The 20565-nt window shown below is 39.0% G+C and overlaps 1 protein-coding gene across 1 annotated transcript; it reads right to left on the reverse strand.

Annotated features, from left to right (window-relative positions):
• Positions 1-1711: 1711 nt before the first annotated feature.
• Positions 1712-19625, reverse strand: ADRA1B (adrenoceptor alpha 1B). The gene is made up of 2 exons (XM_065690436.1): positions 18183-19625; positions 1712-2917 (listed from the first exon to the last, which is right to left on the reverse strand). The coding sequence occupies exons 1-2, from the start codon at positions 19153-19155 to the stop codon at positions 2355-2357; spliced, it is 1536 nt and encodes a 511-aa protein (XP_065546508.1). The 5' UTR covers positions 19156-19625; the 3' UTR covers positions 1712-2354.
• Positions 19626-20565: the final 940 nt, after the last annotated feature.

The raw sequence follows: 20565 nt of genomic DNA on the forward strand, positions 1-20565 counted from the left end.
GTACTGAATTACTGAAATTCTTTTTATATATTAAAAAAAAAACAAACAACAAACAAACAAAAACCAACCCAAACAGTAAGGAGCTTTCCTTGTAATTTTTGTGACATTGTGGGTAAAAATGTACAAAGATGTTAAGTATGTACAGGTCAATTCAGAATGGGATAAAAGCCTATCTGATTTAATAGGTAATTAGAGAATTATGTCATTGTTTTAGGAGCTTAAATGCTACTCAGATCACACAGCCTTTCTTAGGACTAGAAACTAATTAGAAGAGTTATCAGTCTCTGAGAACTACATAGTTAAAGGCTTTAGAATAAGAGAATGCTCTTTATTCTGAAACCTTGCAGTATCACTTAGAAATTCTCCAATATGGATAACACTACTTGGATTTACTTTACAAGTCACATGTGACTCAAAATGTAGCTGAAGTGTGCTGTAAGGTGCTTAGATGGAACAAGTTTATTTGCAATTAACAGTGATGTTGAAGAAGCTTTACAAAACACAGAAGTGTTTGGCAGACACTGTCGGTTCCCTCAAAAAAATTAGAATGATAGGCTAGAAGCACAGTTCTTTGCTGTTTAGAAGCCCAAAGAGGATAGCTTCATACTAGTATATCACAATCAAATAGAATGTTCCTTATGACAACCTCAATATACAAGCAACAAAATTTTGTTTAGCATTTTAAAATTTGATAAGCATTGTCCTTTTAAGAGGAAATTAGGGCCTTCCCCACAATCAAAATGGATTTATCAAAATAGGGGATTGGCCATAACTTCAATCAGGATAACACTTAAAATATATTTATGTGGGTCTTACTATAACATAGGACCATGGGAAGACCTTGGAACGTGACTTTCCTATCATTGCTTGCTGAGCTGGAGGATATTTCATCTAACCACAAGCCAAGTCCATCCACATCAATGAGAAAATGCACATTTAAGGAAAAAAAAGGAAGTGGCTTTCCCTTGTGACCTAGCATTGTTAAATTGTCCCGAAGTGTTTTTAGCACATCTGTTTATAGTTCATTCTCTGTTTCAAGCTTTAAAAAAGTACACTAAAATTCCTAATAAGTCTTGGTTGGAGGAAGGAGTAAATATCAATTTTCATGGTTTGTACCACTTCATGTAAAAAAGTCAGTCCTCAGCTTCATGATTCACACTTAATTGCGAGAGATGTATAACTTCCAAACATGACCTAAAATTGTCCTAGAAGATACTCTTAGAAATTCTGTTACATTACTATACAGTTGAGTTGAAAAATACTAATACCAGTGAAACTTATGCCACTTGATTGTTTTGACTCTTTCTCTTCTTATCTGAGTGGCAAAGTAAAAGCCTCTACATGTGCAATACTATTTTCACAGCGTGCTGAAAGAACCAGGGGTCAGTGTATTTGTCCGAGGCTGGGTTTGGGCCTCCAGCGGTCACTGCTCTTTTGTGCTGTGTCCACAACACTGTTTACGAGGTATTTGGAGTGATTTATGAGTGCTGCTTTTAGAAATCAGATTCTCTGGTAGCCTGTGTGCTTGCAGGACACTTACTGAGGTGCTGAAATGTAAATTATGAGCTTTTGCCATTCCTGGTATTTTCGGACTTTCCAAAAAGAATATGGTGAAGGATAGAGGAGTTACATATGTTGGTGATAAGGGAATCATGGAAGGAAACCAACTGCAGGGATATTAGAGAGTATCCTAAGAGTTCCAATGGCAAACTTAACCCCTGTGACTGTTTTATTTTGAAGTGAAAATTGTGATGAGGGAACTTGGCTGAATTCCAGTCTTACAGTAATAGGTGAAGTGTTGAAATTGTTGCGAAATTACTTTAATCTTTGACATTGTTTTCCATTTCTAAAGTGCTAATGTACAGTGAAGTACAACAACAATAAGAAATGACAGGCAAAAACAGCGACAGGCAGTACCCTGGAGAGGTACAAACAACACTCACTGCATTGCTCACTTCCACTCCCAGGCAGCCATCCATGCGGCTAGCACACATGTACCCCACACATTCCTACCCATTTTCCCTGCCCACCCCCGTATTTATACATTCTTTCTATATACAGATATGTTTGGCTGTTCCACAGCACTTCCATGACAGCTAAATAATTGGATGAGAATTTCCCTGGGTTTATGTGGCACCTTCCCTGCATTCTGCTTTTGCTTTGGTACTCCCTCTAGCAACTGACTGGAAAGATGGTTAACCCCTACTTTGCTGCTTTTGTGACATAAATCTTCCTGCTCTTCACTGGCTTCCTTCAAGTGCCATACTGAGGAAATGTGCAAAGGTCCGTTTCTTCACCTGGGCTAAATGTCAAACAGGTTAGTGTACAAAGAAAACAGACCATTTAGAATCTGTTCATTCCAGTGTCATGTTTGCTCTACAATCGGTTTTGCCGTTCAGTGTGTCACAGACGGCCTCATGGTCCCCATTGTGGGAAACTTGGCTGCCAGCAGGAACATATCCATTGCGCTCTGTTAAGAGATTGAAGGTAAAGAACTGGCATGGGTCCTTTTGTCTGCTGCCTTCCTGTAAGGGGCTCAGGAAAGAGCTGGAATTTTTCCATTCCTGGAATGTGCACATCTCCATATGTGGGTGGGTGATTTTGCTCAGGTAGCCGGGACTGGGAGATGATGAAGATAATGTCCTCTGGCTGCCACTCAGGAAACTCCCACTGTCTTCCAGAGAGTCTTTTCTGGGGTGTTCAAAGGAGCACCGGTTCCAGTTTCTGTAGCTGTAGGCCCACCACCCGAACTGCTTTCGACGATGGCACTGGCATTTTAGGATCTGTATAAAAGCTCTCTTGAACTCTTTGCTTGAGCAAGGGTAGATGATTGGATTCAAGCAGCTGTTAAAGTAGCCAAGCCAAAAAATCACCTTGAAGATCGTTTCAGGGGGCTTCAGAGCTGAAAACAGAGATCCTGTCCAGAAGAAACAAGCAGAGACAATATCTGAGATAATTGGTATGTCTGCCTTTAGGAATGGTAAATGTCCCATCACATCATTTTTAGAATCTGTTCATTAAAAATCTTTAATGCTTTATTAAAAATCTTTAATATGTTGCTTCCAGTTTCGGTCTGGTGGTAATGTTATTTTTGTTATTTGTAAAGCTAATAGGGAATGCTTTCCACCATCTGAAAGCTAAAGGAGAACAAAAGTAGTGTAGAATTGAAACACAAAGACCGCTTTTTACTTTTTTATGTACATTTCTGTTGCGCTAATATCTATTGATCCCAAGGAAAGATCAAACCTCTGTTGTCCAAGCTGTGCCGCAATGCACACATGGAATAAGGTTGTGCCTTCTTCAAAGAGCTTTTGAATGTCATTTTTGAAGAAAAAGATCTAACTGCTCCCAGGCTTCTGGGAAGGAGTGTGTCCAGTTATACCTTATAACTAATACATTCTCTGGCAGCTCCTAAACATCATCCCCATATATAGAGTTTGTTATGTTAGTATAAACTCTTGAAACCTGAAGTTAATGGTGGTTGCTTCCCTTATGGCAGGCATTCATAAAAATGATGTAAACGAAAGAGGTTATTTTATGAATATTTCTTTTTCTGTTCACAACCAAATAATTTCCCTAAAGAGGCTGCCCAAATGAAAGGCTCATACTGGGAAACCCATTTCATGTACTTTTAGTATTAAAAACATGCAATTGATCAGCTAAATTTAGCAAGTGGGGCTTTATAAAAGAATGCATGACATTTGTAAAGCAAAACAAGCATACAACAGTTATCCAGCTGGGAAAGCACCTTTGTGTCTGGCTTAAGTAATCAAAGAGCAGGGGTTCAGGAGAGAATTCTTATGGCAAGAACTGGTGTTAGATTTTAAGAGTTTTTCAAATGGAAGGTGACACTCAGGCCTGAATGTCACATCTCTGAGAAGAGCAACCTTTTACACTGGAGTAGTCTCAGATTCCCCGGGCTGTGAAAGCAGCTGAGTCAGTTGTGACGATCAGGATGCCTTAGTGGGGAGGGATATGATTCTAGGCATATTTCCCATCTCAGAGTAATGTAGAGGTCATGGCTTGGACCTCAGAACTATGCAAAAGCACTTCCCAGCTTCTTGGGTAAATAGCTCTGATGTGCCGCAGCAGGTACCGCTGTTTATCTAAATGAGAGTGCTGGCCTGGTGCTGTCTATCGGGTCTGAGTCTCCTCAGCTCACAAGAAAGCTGAAGAGAGGCAAACATTTGTCATTCCTCACACTTTCACTGCTCTCCTCAGTGTGTCAACTAGTCCCTGAGCTGGCTCAAAACGAAAAGTAAGATGCTGAGATGGCATCAGCTCTCTGGAGAAACTCTTCCTCCCCTCATTTGGGCAAATAGGAGTCAGGAAAGATCCTATGATTGGATTTTTTTCCCTGGCAGTGTTTTGGGATTGTGCCAGATGCCACTGTCTCTACCTATTGCCTTGGATCTGAGCAACTTGCTAGCCTTTAAAGTTAAAATAAAGGTTTTAAATGACATGGTTCATAGTATTTCTTTCCTGACTTCTGCACTTTGACTTTTATTCCATGTGCAAGACACTTGTAGTTGAACCCATGTCCCTTATTTCTTTGTTGCTGCTAATGATTTTTAGGGTTTGACCAATGTCTCTTCTACCCATCTGCTGGAGATGCTACATCTCTCCTGACCAATACTGCAGAAACTACAGAGTATAGCATGTCTAACATCAGAGAAACTATGAACAGGTAAATGAAATCAATGCAAACACTTAGAACTGTCTTGTGGGTGTTACAGAATCTTTCATGAAAGATTCAGCAACAATTCATGTGATTGGAATATGGAGATGGATGTGGAATATGCTTTTTAATTGGTATCAAATTTTTATGAAACTTTAGGAGAAGTTGATCTAAGTTTATAAATGCAGCCATGATGAGAAAGATGCTCCAAAATCTCCCACTTTGCACAGCTGCAAACCTTTTCTGGATTCATTCTGTAAATAGTAATAGCTAGTATTTTCCCTTCAGTTGAGGGAAAAGAGAAGCTTTGTAACTTTACAAAACGGGTACAAAGCATTATTATGTACATCAGGGAACTTTCTGGAGCTCATAGTGATAAATTTCTTAAATTGTTTTCTGATACTCCTTTAAAATAGAAATGGGTTTTTAGTTCTTAAGGCCCAATGAACCCTGTGAAGTAGTTAAAGAGCTCCCATTTTTTCTTATGTCTGAACGTTGAATGAGCAGTGGTGAATTTTTCCAGATCAGTTAGTTTGCCTTTCTCTCATACTGTAGCAAATGAAAATCTAGAGAACATTCCTCTACCAGATTTAAATATTTTTAGGCAGGTTAAATATAGACAGATTTTGGTATGCTTTTAAATAAAATTTTAAGGAAATTTACTGACAAATTATGTAAGGTTCTCTAGACAGCAATAAAATGAGCTCAGCTCTAGAAAAGAAACCTGCAAACCAGCGCAGATAAATGAGGTGTGCTTGTATAATCTTTGTATTATATATATATAAAAAACAAATGTATATATAAAATCTGTATAATATATATAATCTGTATATTATATATATATAACCCCCAAATATATTATATATTTTATATTATATATAAAAACCCCAAATAGAACTCCATACAGTGAGGAGTAAGAGACCAAACAGAGAAAAAATATTGAAGCTTATTACTGAAACCTGGCTAATCTTTGTAAACTGCTTTAAATGTGCATGTTCCTTAAGGAAGAAAGGTAAGGAGCTTATCTTTCACGATGATCTATTTTTTCAAATGTCATTTAAACAAAATGACAACAGGCCAATTTCAGCAGCTGCAGCAAATATTTTCATTTATGTTAAAGGGCAGCAACACAAAAGAGCAGAGAATTTCCTGATAGCAACCCTGACTGACAGAGGCACCTTGTGTTCAGGCCTAATCCTAGAAAAATCACTGATCCCAAATCAATCATGCTCTGAAATGTAGGATTTTTGTAGTACAACTTTGTCATGGTGGAGGGAAAAGGACTAAGAAGAGACATGACAATTCATATATAAAAACATAAAAGTTACCTGCAAAGAAAGAAATTAAATTGTTTTCCATGTACAAAATGTCAAATATATGAAGTGCAATGATTTGAATTGCAGCAAGACAGCAGATATGGATTGGGAAACACTTTCTGTCTTCCAAGACAGGAAAATCTGGAACATAGTGCTTGAGAAGGGTGTAAAACTTCAAACCTGGGGGCTCTTAAAAACAGAGTGGAGAGACCTCTACTGATTATGTACATCTGATCTTTGGAGTTGGAGGGTGCCCTGAATGACCTCTTCAGATCTCCTCTACTCCTTTCTCTGATTAACTCTGCAGAATATAACTCTGTTCATCAGGAGAACTTTATGGCTTAAGTTTTGGCAGCCCAGCAGAATTTTACATTTGCAGTACTTAAATCCTACTGACACTAGTCTTTTATCCCCTTGGTAAATATATCCCTTATTTAGGTTGAGGATTAATTTAGAAAAGTGGAATGCCTGAGACAGATTCTTATTTTGACACTTACTCTCTTCAGGGCTTTGGAAAATTTCTGAGGTTTTGTGTTAAGTTCCTCCTCACTAAGTGGAATCCTGGCCTGGGTTTTGTACAGAGAAAGAAGAAATGCTGGCCTGTATTATCTAGAAGGTGGATTAGGTGGATGTCTCCATACATGACATGTACTTCTAAATGTAGTTTAATTTGGTGACTATTATGCAAAGCTCCACTGCCTTTCACCATATAAAGATATGAAAAACATTTTGATTAGCTTTTATATTTTTAATGTTGCCCTCTTGCCTACCTTGCTCTTGGAATTAACAACAATGTCTTTTATTTAGCTGCACAAATGCTTTACCTCATAATTAATGTCAGGAGCAAAGAACTGTGGGCTATTTTGGTAACTTGATAAAATGAGAAAGCTAAGCCTACTAGCCACATTCTCTAAACATCACACCAATATTTCCTCCCCTAAAATCCAACTACTTTCCCATCACAGTCTGAGAAACAGATTAGATATTTCCCTGTACTGATTTAGATGGCTTTGCAAAATGGCTGGAAAATTTTACATATGATTGTGTCCTCAGCGATTTATTTGTGATGGGGATAGCCAGAGTCACTCCTACTGAAACTGATCTGATCACTCTGCTGATGCTTTACGTTTAACAACCTCACTCTAAGGGAATGTGTATTTCCTATTCCCTCTGTGATTTATTAAAGAGCTCTACAATCTTACATCTGATTGCAGCATTGACACCAACGTAGTTTTTGCAAAGCTTGTGTCCAGCACAAATGGAGACCCGGAAATAGTTCAGAAACTCAGTAAACTTGATCAGTTTTCGTTATTTTTTGACCATGATCACTAGGCTTGATGGAGCAATTCACTTTGGAAATACACTGAGCAACAGCAAGTAGCATAAAAAGGAAGTAAGTATTTTATCTCGTAAAAGCTAATTTAATTTAGGGTCTGATTGGTTCTTTACCATGAGTGCTTTATTACACAGAGGCTAAATAAAGCACCTCAATGAAATTAGGGAACACTGTGGGAAACAATTTGTCATATTGGCTTCACATATTCTGCAAAATATCTGGCCAGAACATTACTGAGACATTCAAATTCAGACTCCACTCAAGTCTGTGTGAGACTTCAAAAGCTTTTGGAAAGGCTCATAAGGACTTCAGTAGACTTTGGAGGAGTACTTAAAATAGCAAGGTGAGCAGCAGAACAATCTTCTGGATTGGCTTAATCCCAACACTCTTAATTAAGGAAAACTGTTCACTAAAGGAGGTTTTGATGTAGCCCACCACAGAGGAGAAACAGACACACACACATACACACGCACACACTGCTCTCTCATCTTCTTTCCTGCTCTGTTGTTTTTTCTTCCATCTAAATATCTGCTCCTTTGCTACCTCTCACAACTGACCACTGTATTTGTAGAGAAAGGAGGATGGGAAAGTTAAGACCTTCTATTTCAGGATCCTTAATGCAATAGTTGATGACTTCTTGACTAAAGTGTAATACACAGGACATGTTTGAGTTTCCACTTCCACTTATGGAAGAAAGAATTTAGGATCAAAATTAGACCTGCCACTGCAACCAACCAGCCAGACTAAACTACTTCCAGGACAACGGAGGAAACTTGCTACTCCAGTTATATATATATGCAATGTGATCAGAGACTATAGGGATTAGCTCAAGTTTAAATTTGAAAAAACCCATATAAGATAATGCTTATGAACTAAAACTTTTGAAATCACCCTTGATATCTCTGTGCATTCTGCTCTGTGTGCTACTTCCAGCCACACAGAGGAAATAACTATGTATACGCGACCAAGAGTTGTTTGTGACAACAGTCATTTGTGAAACGGCCCTGGGTTCCACTGTGTGGTTATATTTCCTCCCATCATCCTTCATGCAAGGAATATATATATTTATCTGTGATGGGAGTGAAAGCCAAGAACTTAATAGAATTAAAGAATTACTACAATGGGAATAGATGTTGCAGGGCTCTTGTCCAGCCCTCTAATCAAAGCAGGGTCAACACTGCATTAGGTGCCCTGAAGCCTTCCCTTTTCCAGTCTGAAGAAGCCTCGTTTCTCCACCCTCCCTTCACACGATGTGCTCCAGCTTTGTGATCACTCTGGTGCCGCCACTGGACTCATTCCAGTTTATCGCCATCTCCCCCTGCACGGACACAGTGCTGCAGACACAGTCTAGTGAGTGCTGAGTAAAAGGGCATAATCACTCCATCTAGTACAAGCTCCATTCCTGTTATACAGCCCAATATGCTGCAGCTTCCATCTGCAGTTAGGGCATTTGAATGGTTTTACATCCTATGGTAATGTTTTCTGTGAATGTATATTCTCAAGAATGCCATAACTTTATTAGCTGTACCAGGGGGAGGAAAATTTTAAACTATTTATGATGTTTTTAATCTAAAATTAACCACATTCTCCTTTACTGTCTGCCTTCTCTTTAATAGCTCTGCTTTTTCTTTTTCCAGCCAGGCGTGTTCGCTTTCCAGTTACTTAGTTCCTTTTTCCTCTTAATTTTTAAATGTTTATTTCTGCTCTCCTAATGTCTTATTTAGTTCTTAACTCCAGCTACTAATCTGTTTTCTAATCACTTGATGTTGTGATAAGTAACTTTTTATTAATTAAACATCAATTTTTAGTAAACTGCGTATTTGATACCAATTAAATATATAAATTACTCACAGAATCATCAGCTCTGTTTAGAATCACGTATTTGATACTTAAATTAGATAATAATTAGGGCAAGAGTCTTTGAATTTCCTGGATTTAGGGAGAAAAATTCTCTATGGATGAGGTTTGGGTTGTCAGGTGCTGTTTTCTGCTGTCACAAAAAGCACATTTCTTCAAACAGCAGTTTTGCTCAGATGAGGGCCAACCCAGGCTGAGTGGTGAGTGTATATTCCTGTTTACTGGAACAAATATATTTGCTTTTATTGAAATAAAATGATCTGGAGTTGTTTAAGTGCTTTGCTGTGTGTCAGTTGATACTGCAGTAATAAAAACTACAGTGCTTCACTGCATGGGTTTGTCATCATCTGAAGATTAAAGAAAAGCCATAAAATTTAAAACTACTTGTCTCTATTCATAACAAGTAGAAAATTAAATGTTGGCATTCTGGAGAGAAAACTACCTCTTGCTTGAACACTATAAAATAGAAATAGTTAGAAACTTGGTAATTAGTGTTAGAAGTTTTGTTATAGAAAGTACATCAGATTTCAATAATTAAGGTACCCTTGGAAGGCAAACATATCCTCCTTCATACAAAGGAGAGAATTACTCCATTTTGTTGCAGGTTGGAGTCATTCTGACTGGAGTTAGAGCTGAACTTTTCAACATTCTCCACAAGAGAAAATGCCAATGTTTTAAAAATGGCTGTAGTGAGGAAAAGCATTGCAAAATACAAAATGAGAACAAATGACTTCTGAAACATGAAACGCAGGAAGCTTCAACAATATCAAACCCTCTCTCCCAATCTGTTCTTGAGAAGACAACTTCCGCAAAAATTGTTTTGCAAGAAATCTGGCTTATGGTGGAAATCGGCCTTCTTATGAACAGTAACCTGGTCGAATTTGTCATGCAATCAGTAAGAGCCTGAGCCTTTCCCAGTGCTGGGCAGCAGATGGGTCCTGGTGGCCTGGCTGTGGAGCTCCACTTCTCCCCTGCAGGTGATGCTGTGATCCCTTACGTCAGCTGGAGCTGTGGTAGCTGCTAATGGCTGAGTAATGGCCACTCCCTAACAAAAGGAAAGCTCAGATGCTGCAAGTGTATTGCTAGTAAAATTCTCCCTGTAAAAGCGATAAGCTGGAGTTGTTGTGAGTTTGGAAATGCAGAAAGGATGTGTTTGTCTTTTATTTAAACTTTCTGCGGTCCTTTTTATTACATGCGTGGCCAAGTCAGCATGCCAAGGTTTTAAAGCTAATTGGATTTCTAGAGCTCCTCATTTCTTTCCTTCCAGCATTCAGTGTTTGTTTACATTCCCCAGGACTTATTTAATGTAGGAAAAAACCCCACAGTTTACAAACAGTAGAGGATGAAATAGAAAGTGTGGTTATAAAATTAAGAGTTGATCAAGCCAGGAGGGACTGCAGGCCTTCTGGAGAAGAGGGTTAGGATAACAGTGAAAAAAGAGCTTGAGAAATAGGAAGAGCATCCAAAATCAACAGAATTCAATTCAATAAAGAAAATGAAGGAAAGATGGTTAAATTACGACTACTGCAAACAAGTAATGATGGCTAGCATTTGGCTATGGTTTTTCAGCATGCTGATGTCTCTGTGGGATGTCTTGGGCTGCATATCCCAGCAGTGTGCAAGGCTGCCACGCTGAGGGACACCATGGGAATCACAGTAATCCTGCAGACAACAACATGCTGCAGAACTGCACCCCTGTGTTTGTGGGTAACGTGTGTGTGTGTTTTGGGGGAGAGCACTTTGCTGTTGAGGAAGGAGAAATATCAAATAAAGAATAACTGACTAATGATACTGCAGAAGATAATGTGGGAGAAATAGAAATACAAATATGAGCTGTTGCAAGTACAGCAGTTCTCATTCTTCATTGTATTCATAGGTACACTGGTGTATGACCAAGGTTCTAGATCAGCTCTTAAGAAAACTGTCCTGGTTGTGAAGAATTTAGGTCCTAAAGCTGACTACCTGTAGCAGCTGTGGGATTCTCTTTGCTGGAGCCTTCTGGCCCTGCAGTGAGCAAACATTTGTGAGGGGTGATGAAGGTATCATTCAACCAGTCCACAACCCTTGAATCTTTCATTTCTGTTTTCCATCTGAGTCAAGGATGCCAAACAGAGATATCTCCCCTCACTGTTTTGACAGGGTAAAAGTGGTTTACACTCATTCCTCCATCCTGTTCGAACAGGGAAATAATTGTCTGCAAACCAATCCATTATTGGTGTTAACTGAACTCAGCAGCTCCTGCCAGTCTAAGGGCTGATCCTGTTTAGTCAAGTTCTTAAGCAGGCAAATTAAAGTAGCAGCCATACACAGATGTAGAATCTGACCACAAAGTCTACATTCATCTATTGATATGGTCATGAGTAAGAGTAAAGCCTAAGGAAAATTTTCCTGGCAGTCTTGTAGGCTGAGAAAGTTATTGTTTTTATTTTCTTGCCCTAATGAAAATTCACAATTTCTTATCATCCACACCATCTATCTCTGATAAAGGGTGCCTCATATTTCACATGAGCAAATCATTTCTATGAGACCTGCATGAACTTCATTCAAAATGGATCAATTTTGAGAGCCTTTTAAAGGCTTAAAAAATAGAGACTCATCTAGAATGGCCAAAATAAAACCAGGACTTTACCTCTCTTGAAGCTTTGCTGATGGAAGTTGTGGTACAGATAGGGGTCAGATCTTTTTACTAAAAGCCAGTTGCTACACCTACTTAAATGACAAGCAAGTGCAAAGCAGAGTAGCTATATTTGTATTTTTAAAGGGACAGTGCTTATGTATTGAACCACAGAGCTATTACCACTGGCAAAATGAGAGTTGAAAGTCATTTGTAAAAACTTATGGTGCAACAGACCATTTGCAAGTTGTTATTAGAAGAGCAACAGAAAAGACAAATAGCAGCTTTTTTTCCCAGCCCAGAAAGAAAAAGCAAAAAGAAAGCTGTAGTTTAAAAAAGAGCAGTAAAAAAAGCGTAACAGGATTAAGGTTTTTCATGTCTCATCCATAATTGTCATGTTATTAAAAATTTAGAGTTTATCTTGGGTAACAACATATGGAGATACAAGATATGGAAAATACATGAGATACAGAAAAAATCCATCAAGCACTTATATTTTTGACACAAACCCTGTATAAACTTGGACATACTAGTTTACCACCTCTCAGTCCAGAATAGCTGTGATGACTGGAGAGAATTCACTTTTGTTTAAATTGTGTTGCCCTCACATAAATATGACAAAATCAAGATCAATTTTAGTAAGAATCTTGCTTTGTGCTTTGAAACTGACAGTAGATAGGGGCAGACACATGATAGTATTGTTATTATTTCATCCAAAAGAGTTACAGACTATTGTAGCTTGCTAAGTAGAAATAACATGGACCAAGCTTATTATTCCTGTTTTTCAAAAGATTGGCTGATTAAGAATGTCTAGAAAAGCTCATCTCCCTCTCCTGACATTTCAGTTATTGTAATTCAGTATCTCAATTACTGGGAATGCTTTGGTGTTTTTCGCCCTTTATAACTAAGGCAATCTGTCTTGTACATCACTGGTAAACAATAGGGTTCTAGCATGGAATTGGATAACACAGGTACAAAGATACTGTGTGAACTTCCATTATATTTTTTCTCTGTTGTTACTTAGACACTTCTGGTTATTGCTTCTCAGTTTCTAAAGATCATTTGCCCATCAAAATGGCTCAAAATCTTGCAATGGACTGTGGAGGAGGACTTTAGTGCAAATACTAAAATCGTTAACACTTTTTGTTCATGTCTGTATTTCATAGATAGGCACTCTAAAGAACATGCAGCCGAGACCCTAAAGTCTGGTCTCCATGCTTTAGGGCCATATGTACACATAGAACTTTGCTCAGTGCTTTCATCATGACTACCAACCTGAGCAATAGCATGTGTTTGTGAATGCCTTTGGCATAAGGACCTGTGGCCACTGCCTTGCTGATTGCTGAAAGCAGTGTTTCCTCTGAAATTCTCTCTTTTCTGCTGTCACTGATTTCAGTAATTTTGAGATTTCCCATTGCTGCCCAGTGCTTTGTGTATTTGTTTTTGCAGGACTGTACGCTTCCAGATTTCCCTTTGCTCCTCTGAGCTGCAAACCAAAAGCCTACATCAGAAGTACCCCAGAATTTATGCAGTTTCATCTGCTTTGATAACAAGCAACTTTGTTCTAAAAGATAAAAGCCTGTAAGTAACTCGTAATTGGCATCCTTTGCAAACAAAAGGCTTAAACCAGGTTTTAAGGGAGGCTATTTTAGCAGTAAAATGAACCATCTTGAAATAATCTAGTCCTCCACATGTATCAGAACATGATGTACTGGTTAAGAAATGCCCTTATGATGTTTAGTTTTACAGGAATTGGCTGGAAAATAGGAGGAGCAGGTTCCTGCTATCACCTGTGCCATTGAACATTGTACCAAAGATTGATCTGCAAGAGGGCAGAGGATCAGATTGCCACATATATCATTTCTTTGCCCAAATTCTGTACAGCTATTAACTTGAGGGCATCAAACCTAGACAGCCAGGGTAGCTAGAGAGGGAAGATGAGGCAAGACCAAATGAGATGAAAGACAAACCAGACCTAAGGCCTCGCAGAAAGCAGAACCCAGTAGCATTGACGACACTGGACCCTAATGCCTTGAAGTATTTCCCATGGGAAACTAAGTGGCCTAATTTGGTATTCTTGGTGCAGAGATGCAGAGGTTGTCCTGATGTAACATAAATCTACATACTCGCACAGTATTTTATTTTAAGAATAATTTTGTATTGGCTGACATGTAGCATGCAGAATATTTTTATGCTCTTTTTATTATTTTATAGAAAGATTTAAAAATCTTAATACATAAGGATAGTCAAACCAGTTGTATCTTCATTATGAGGCTCTTGGGACCTAATCCCACAGCTAGTTAAGTTACAAACATTTCGTTTCTGACCAGTGTAAGATCACAGGTTTCATGGGAGCAGGGGGAATTAGGGAACTGGGAAATGAATAATGCTTTGCTGATCTCTACTGGAGCTGAGCTGGGGAAGTTAATAGGCTTTAGTTAAAGGTGATGAGTGTTCCCATTGCAGGGTGTGTGTGTGTACCTGGGAGAAGACTGGGAAGCCCACTCTGACATCTCAACTAACAGGAATGAGACTAAACTTTTACCTCATAGTGAGGTGGAAATATATGATATTTCATTTTGGAGTAATTTTTTAAATAAAGGTATTGGCATAAAATTGCATATTCCTTTTTTAAAGGAGGGAGTTCTAATGATCATTACCTTATTGCTGCAGGGCTCTAGTCTTTAGACAAAAATAATCTATTTTACTCAGCACTTTTCAGAAATGCATATTTAATATAGTCCTGGTGCCTAAGAAAGGTTTTGCATGAGGGGGAAGAAAAGAAGCATTTGTTTTAAAGAAGCATGATATTTACTCTTCAAATCTGAGTCACTGAACTTACGGCACAATAAGTTGTCTCAAAGACATCTATGTCTTAATTTTATTTCTAATGCTGAATCACAAATAATTTTGAGTGGCAAGACAACTGTTCACAAAGCCGTGGAGTATTTATGAATGTGAGGAATACGGATATTCTGTAGATCTATTGCCATCTGGAAAGAATAGCTACTGGAATAAAAAATTGCTCACAATTCTTTTTGGTGCCAGTTTTGCTGCATCATCAGGTGCTTAACACTAAAGGCAGTGCAGTTGAGTCCTTCAAAAAGAGATTGTGGATCATTCTTTGTTCTGATCTTTTCATGATGCTCAGTACATCACAGTGTCAGTGCTGTAATTCCTATCTTTTCTTAGATACAGAGCTCTGTTAGAGAGATTCCCTTGCACAGCCTTTTGATTCTTGCTTGAAAAACACTCTCTAAGTGTTAATATTATTTCTTTTCCTTTGTCTTGGAATATTTATTCAATCAATATCCCAGCTTTCAGCACTGCATCAGTTCCCACTGGTGATCCCTATCTGCCACCTTTGTCTGGAATATCAGAATGGGAGATGTGGAATATATTGAAATGCCAGAGTGGAGGAATTATAATTTTGACTAGGAAATTAATAGAAGACCTGAGAACACTTAACATGAAGGAAACTCTTCTGCATATAAGCAGATTTGTTACGACATGGTTTTGGGGTGTTGTGTAAATAGCATTTATCAACGTGTCAAATGTTTGATGGTTGGATCCTCAGAACACCAGGGCTGCTCTGCTGATACCATTCTGCAGAGTCATGGCTTTGGTGAGTGAAACAAGCAGCAAAAAAAGAAATAATTAGTAAAGCTTCAGATGTGAGGATATGATTTGGATTAATAGTGCAAATATAAGTTGTGAAAAATACAGGCTAAGGAAGAAGCCTGTCCTTCCATTACAGGGAAGGTAAGTATCTAATCTGGACTCAGGAGCAGAACAGATATTACAGCTTGCAGTCCTGCACTGGTGAGAGTGGGTTGTGATTAAAGCAGCCCAGGGCACCTATAGAGAGTTTTCTAAACCACGAGTACCTTTTGGATTCTACAGTTTGCATATTGCTGAAATTGATTTTATAGGATTGTGTGCTTTGTGTAAGGGTTCTTCATGGCTTTTCTGTTAATTTTGTGACTTCAGCAAAAGACTTCTGGTAGGAAGAAAGCAGCACACAGCAAGCTCTTTAGGAACTCTTCCTCCACTGCTCTGTCCTCTTCTCTAGTAAGGAATGGCTGCATTATGCATGTCAAGAAAAGGTCTTTTCCTCACCTGTTTTAGACAGCAAAGCTTTAGTCATGCCTAACATTGTTAATTAACTTTGCACTGATATGCAGAGATGAGAAGTGCAAGGTTCTGGAGTGTGCTGAATAAATTAAAAGCAGAGATCAGGGACAAGGACAAAACCAGCCCTGTTCCTCGTCAGCAAAATGAAGAGAAAGTACCTACTATTTAAATGCTTTTGGATACTGTATCACATACTATGTATACCTCTTGTCCCCCCATTCTTAGACCAAAGGCTGTCAGCTAAGAGTTGGGCTCCTGAAAGGATTTCTAGACAAGAGGACAGGAGAGCCAGCAGAGTCTCTATTGCCCACCCAAGAGACATCTTTTTACTTTTCTGACACAATGGCAACTCCTTCTGAACTTCTGCTCTGTGGGGTACCAGGTGCTCACAGTGCTGATGTGAGTCTGTTGGCGGTTGGAGTCAGTCTGTGCCAGGTCAGAGCCCATGGCAGTGGGTTTAGGCATTCAGCAGCCCAGCACCTCTGCCAGCACAGTGTGCTCTCGTGGAGGCTCTCAGCCTGTCACGTCACTGATGTCTTGAACACAATTTATATGAGAGATAAAACCGTATTGTGACAAGCAGTAAATTCTCCTCTCAGGTGTCTTAAGCAATGACTTTTAAACCCCACAGAAAAGACTAGGAATTTTGAAATAGCTTCCCAGAGGGAAAACTGATACTCTTTCAAGAAACTTAGTTGTTTCCCACATTGCTTCTGCCCTGCAACCATGTTGTTTTTAATGGACTGGTCTGCATCTGTGCTCATTGAACAGTGTCAGTAGCTATACTGACTCCTGCTAGCTACAGATATGCTCTGCTGCATTCACATTTGCTTTTTGCTCCAAAGTTCCTTCAATAATTCAAAATCAAGGAGGGAATCTACTCTGGCAAGGGATCATTACCTACTACCTACTTATCTAGTACTGCTACTGGTTCCATATGGTAAAAATACATTTCTATCCACAGGTATGTATTTTTGCAATAGTTGGAAACTTGCTTTATGTTATGCACAAGGAATTAAACTTCAGCAGCCAAAGAGAACTTTGCTCACAATTTTCCTTCTGTTTGGAATTTTTTACATCCTTAATATTACTTTTATGCAGCTCTTGAATCGTAAAGATCTTTAAGTTTATGATACCTAAGCTAGAGGTTACAAAGTTGTCCTGCAATAGCTTAAGTAGTTGTCTTGCAATAAAGATGTTAGTCTAAATGATATTACACATTCACTGCAATTACAACACTTCACTAGGACCAGGTTGCTGAACTCAGTTTAATTTTCTACAACAGTGTCTAAAAATATTTGCTTATCACTCATTTAGAAGTGTTTTTGTAGGGTAACTAAGTAAATACGAATACAGAACATTAATGAGTGTTTTTACTCCCTTTTCTTTTCCCACCTCTTTCCATATTTAGGCTGCCAGATTGTCTCTGTCTCAGAGAAATGACTTTTGGGCAGATATTTTTGAGAGCTTAGTAATTCAATGTCTTGAGATATTCCCCTTCAGAGATAGTGTGGTATTAAAGACCATGCAAGCAAATTTCACAAGCACTTGGGAACACAGACCAATGTATTAAGGCTACATCAAATGTTTTAATAATATTTTAAAGTTGAAAGTGAACAAAGTGACTGCCAGCAGCTCACATGGAAGTCTCCTGAAAGACCTGTTGAAATCAATGAGAACTTCTCTGTGGGGATCGGTGGGCTTCGTGTGTTTGCTTTTGGGATTTGATCAGTGATGTTTGAACTGAGAACTAGAACTTTTTGAGATTGACAAATAGGGTTAATTTCCATTTAAGGCACCTAACAATGCCAGGAGATCTACTGTGGTGTAGTCCAAACATCTAACAGTCAACTAAACTGGTTCTTATCTAGGATTTTTGTTAAAGCATCCTATAAGGATGTTTCTGAAGCATAGTTCAGTTTGAACAAAGACTGGAAAGGGGGATTTAAGGTATAAACTCTGAAGATGTTGTCTCCTGATTTGATATCTGCCCCATCACTGAGAAGGACTACCCAATGGGCAGACTTTCTGCAGGCTGCACACTTCACAAAGTTTATGCATGAGTCTTTGAAAAAGCCAGCATCAGAAGTAAATGGCTTTCACGTGCCTCCCTTTCATCTGTTCACTGAGGTTCTCAAAATGAGATCTACTTATCATTAAGCTGATTTTTCTTCTGTGATATTTTTGTGGTAAATAACTAACCCTCTTCCTTCACCACCCCTCGCAATCCCTTGATAACCGACTTACCTAGTGGCAGAACAATGAAGAAAGGTAGCCAGCACAAGATAAACATGCCAACCACAATTCCCAGCGTCTTGGCTGCCTTCTTTTCTCTAGAGAATTTAAAAAGTTTGAAAGCTACAGAGTTCCTGGGATTGTGACCCTTGGGTTTGGTGCTGTTTAAAGTGTCCTCATGAATGTTCTTGTAATGAATCCGTAAAGTCAGCTCCTTGGAGTTGGACATTTCTTTCATAACCCCAGCTTCCAGGTTTTTAGTAGTCCTTTTTGCCACTATGTAGACCCGACAGTACATCACAAGGATGACAATTAAAGGAATGTAAAATGACCCCAAGGAAGAAAACAAAGCATAGAATGGTTCTTCAGTGATACGACACTCTTTGTCGTCCTTGGGTGCTGGTTCTTTCCAGCCCAAAAGAGGCCCAATAGAAATCACCATGGAAAGGACCCAGACACCTATGAGAGCTAAAATTGCCCTTCTTCTTGTCACCAAAGTTGGATATTGGAGAGAATAACGTACCCCTATATATCTATCTATAGAAATTGCACATAGACTTAAAATAGAAGCTGTACAGCATAGCACGTCGACTGCTGCCCAGATATCACAAAATATCCTCCCCAAAACCCAGTATCCAAGGATTTCCAGTGTAGCAGAGAATGGAAGGACAGTAAAACTCAGCAACAAATCTGCTATTGCGAGGTTAATTATGAAATAGTTTGTAGGGATTCTTAAATGTCTATTGCAAGCAACAGAGAGAATGACGAGGATATTACCTACTATAGCAAAGAGTATAAAGGCACCGAGGATAAGCCCCACAATTATTGCCCTACTGACATCCAAGGCAGGTGAATCCAGGTTGCTTGCTGTCTCATTGGAGTTGTTTGCAGAAAGATTGCCATTATTCAGTGCAGACCCTTTCAAATATCCAGGTATCGATGAATTGGATTTATTGCCAAGGTAGGTATTCATCTTAAAAATCATGCTCCATAGCAAGTTATGATTGGATCCCTTGCACAACACACAGGTGATCTGAGCGCAGTTGGAAGTTATCTCTCTACCCAAGAAGTTGCTGCAGAGCCCCGGCCAGGTTCAGGTTGAGAACTCATCTCCCCAGCTGCCAGCTATAAGCACGTAAAACTTGCACAGCATGAAGTCCTCTGAAGCCCGTCAGAAATAATAGGCTGTTCTAACTTGCTTAATTTCTCCTACGAAGTCGTTTGAACAGAAATTAGCAGGCACAAGTCTTGGCTGGAGCTCCAAAGTAGCTTTTTCAATCATGACGTCCCTGAAATAAAAGGTTTACTGATTCCCCTTGCGCATTTGTGGTGCTGTTGGAAGGATGCCCCTGCCTTGCTGCTGTGACAGGCGTCTCCAGGAAGGGTTTGTCAGCATTTAGGCAGCTCTGCGTGAACTGGCTGCGTGTGCTCACACTGCATGTGCTGGTGACATCACTGCGGCCGGCCCCGTCACAGCGCTAGAGGGCAATGCAGTTCAAGTTAAAACTTCCACATCAGCGTCTGAAAGCGAAACAAATGGAATATATCAATTTTGGTTAAAGCATTTGCCACATAAATCTGGATTGAAAGCCTTTAAAAAAACAAGTTTCATTATCTGAGAGAAAATATACTCGGTGGGATGTGGTGAAAAAAGCAATTTCAGTACAACATGATGTAGTGCCTTTTGCTTTTTGCTTGAAAGAAAATGTGTTTATTTTGTAATCAAAGTGAATCACATGCCGTTTTAGAGAATTAATCATCTCCCACCTTCTAAGAACAAGTAGGTAGGTTCCAAAAATCCCCAGTTTCCTTGCAGATTCAGTGTTTAATAATGACATAAAAACACATGAAATAGTTTGTCTCTAATTGTAAACTTTCTGTTCATAAAGAAAAAGTAACAGGGGACCAAAATCTCTATTAAGACCTTTATGTGTGTTCTCTGATCCTGTATACCAGGCACATCTGCAGCTTCGCCTCTTCTTTTCTACCTAGATAACTCTTTCTAAGCCCAACCTTGAACAGAGCTGAGCACCTTTACCCACAGCCAAAGTGAAGGCAGTGAAAAGTATTTAGTAATCTTCTCAAGGTATTCTTCATGCTTAAGTATCTTCCTATATCTTTGCTAAAGGCTGTGAGATCACTGAGACTGTTTGTTAGCACACCGTATCTCTGGGAACAGCTACCTGTTTACAGTGTCCCATAAAGGAAAAAATAAGTAACAACTGATTTGTTTTTTACATTTTAGATGTTTCAGCCTTCAATGTTGAAAACAGCGGTGTCTTGGTGTCTTCATTTTGTGTGGCTGTGGATCACCACGTGTGAGGGAAATCTCTGATCTTTATAGCTCGGGGCCATTTAAAACACAAAGTGAAAGATTAGCTGAACATACGAATGC

This window comes from Lathamus discolor, chromosome 10, assembly GCF_037157495.1.
Source record: "Lathamus discolor isolate bLatDis1 chromosome 10, bLatDis1.hap1, whole genome shotgun sequence".
In the NCBI taxonomy this organism is placed as follows: domain Eukaryota; kingdom Metazoa; phylum Chordata; class Aves; order Psittaciformes; family Psittacidae; genus Lathamus; species Lathamus discolor.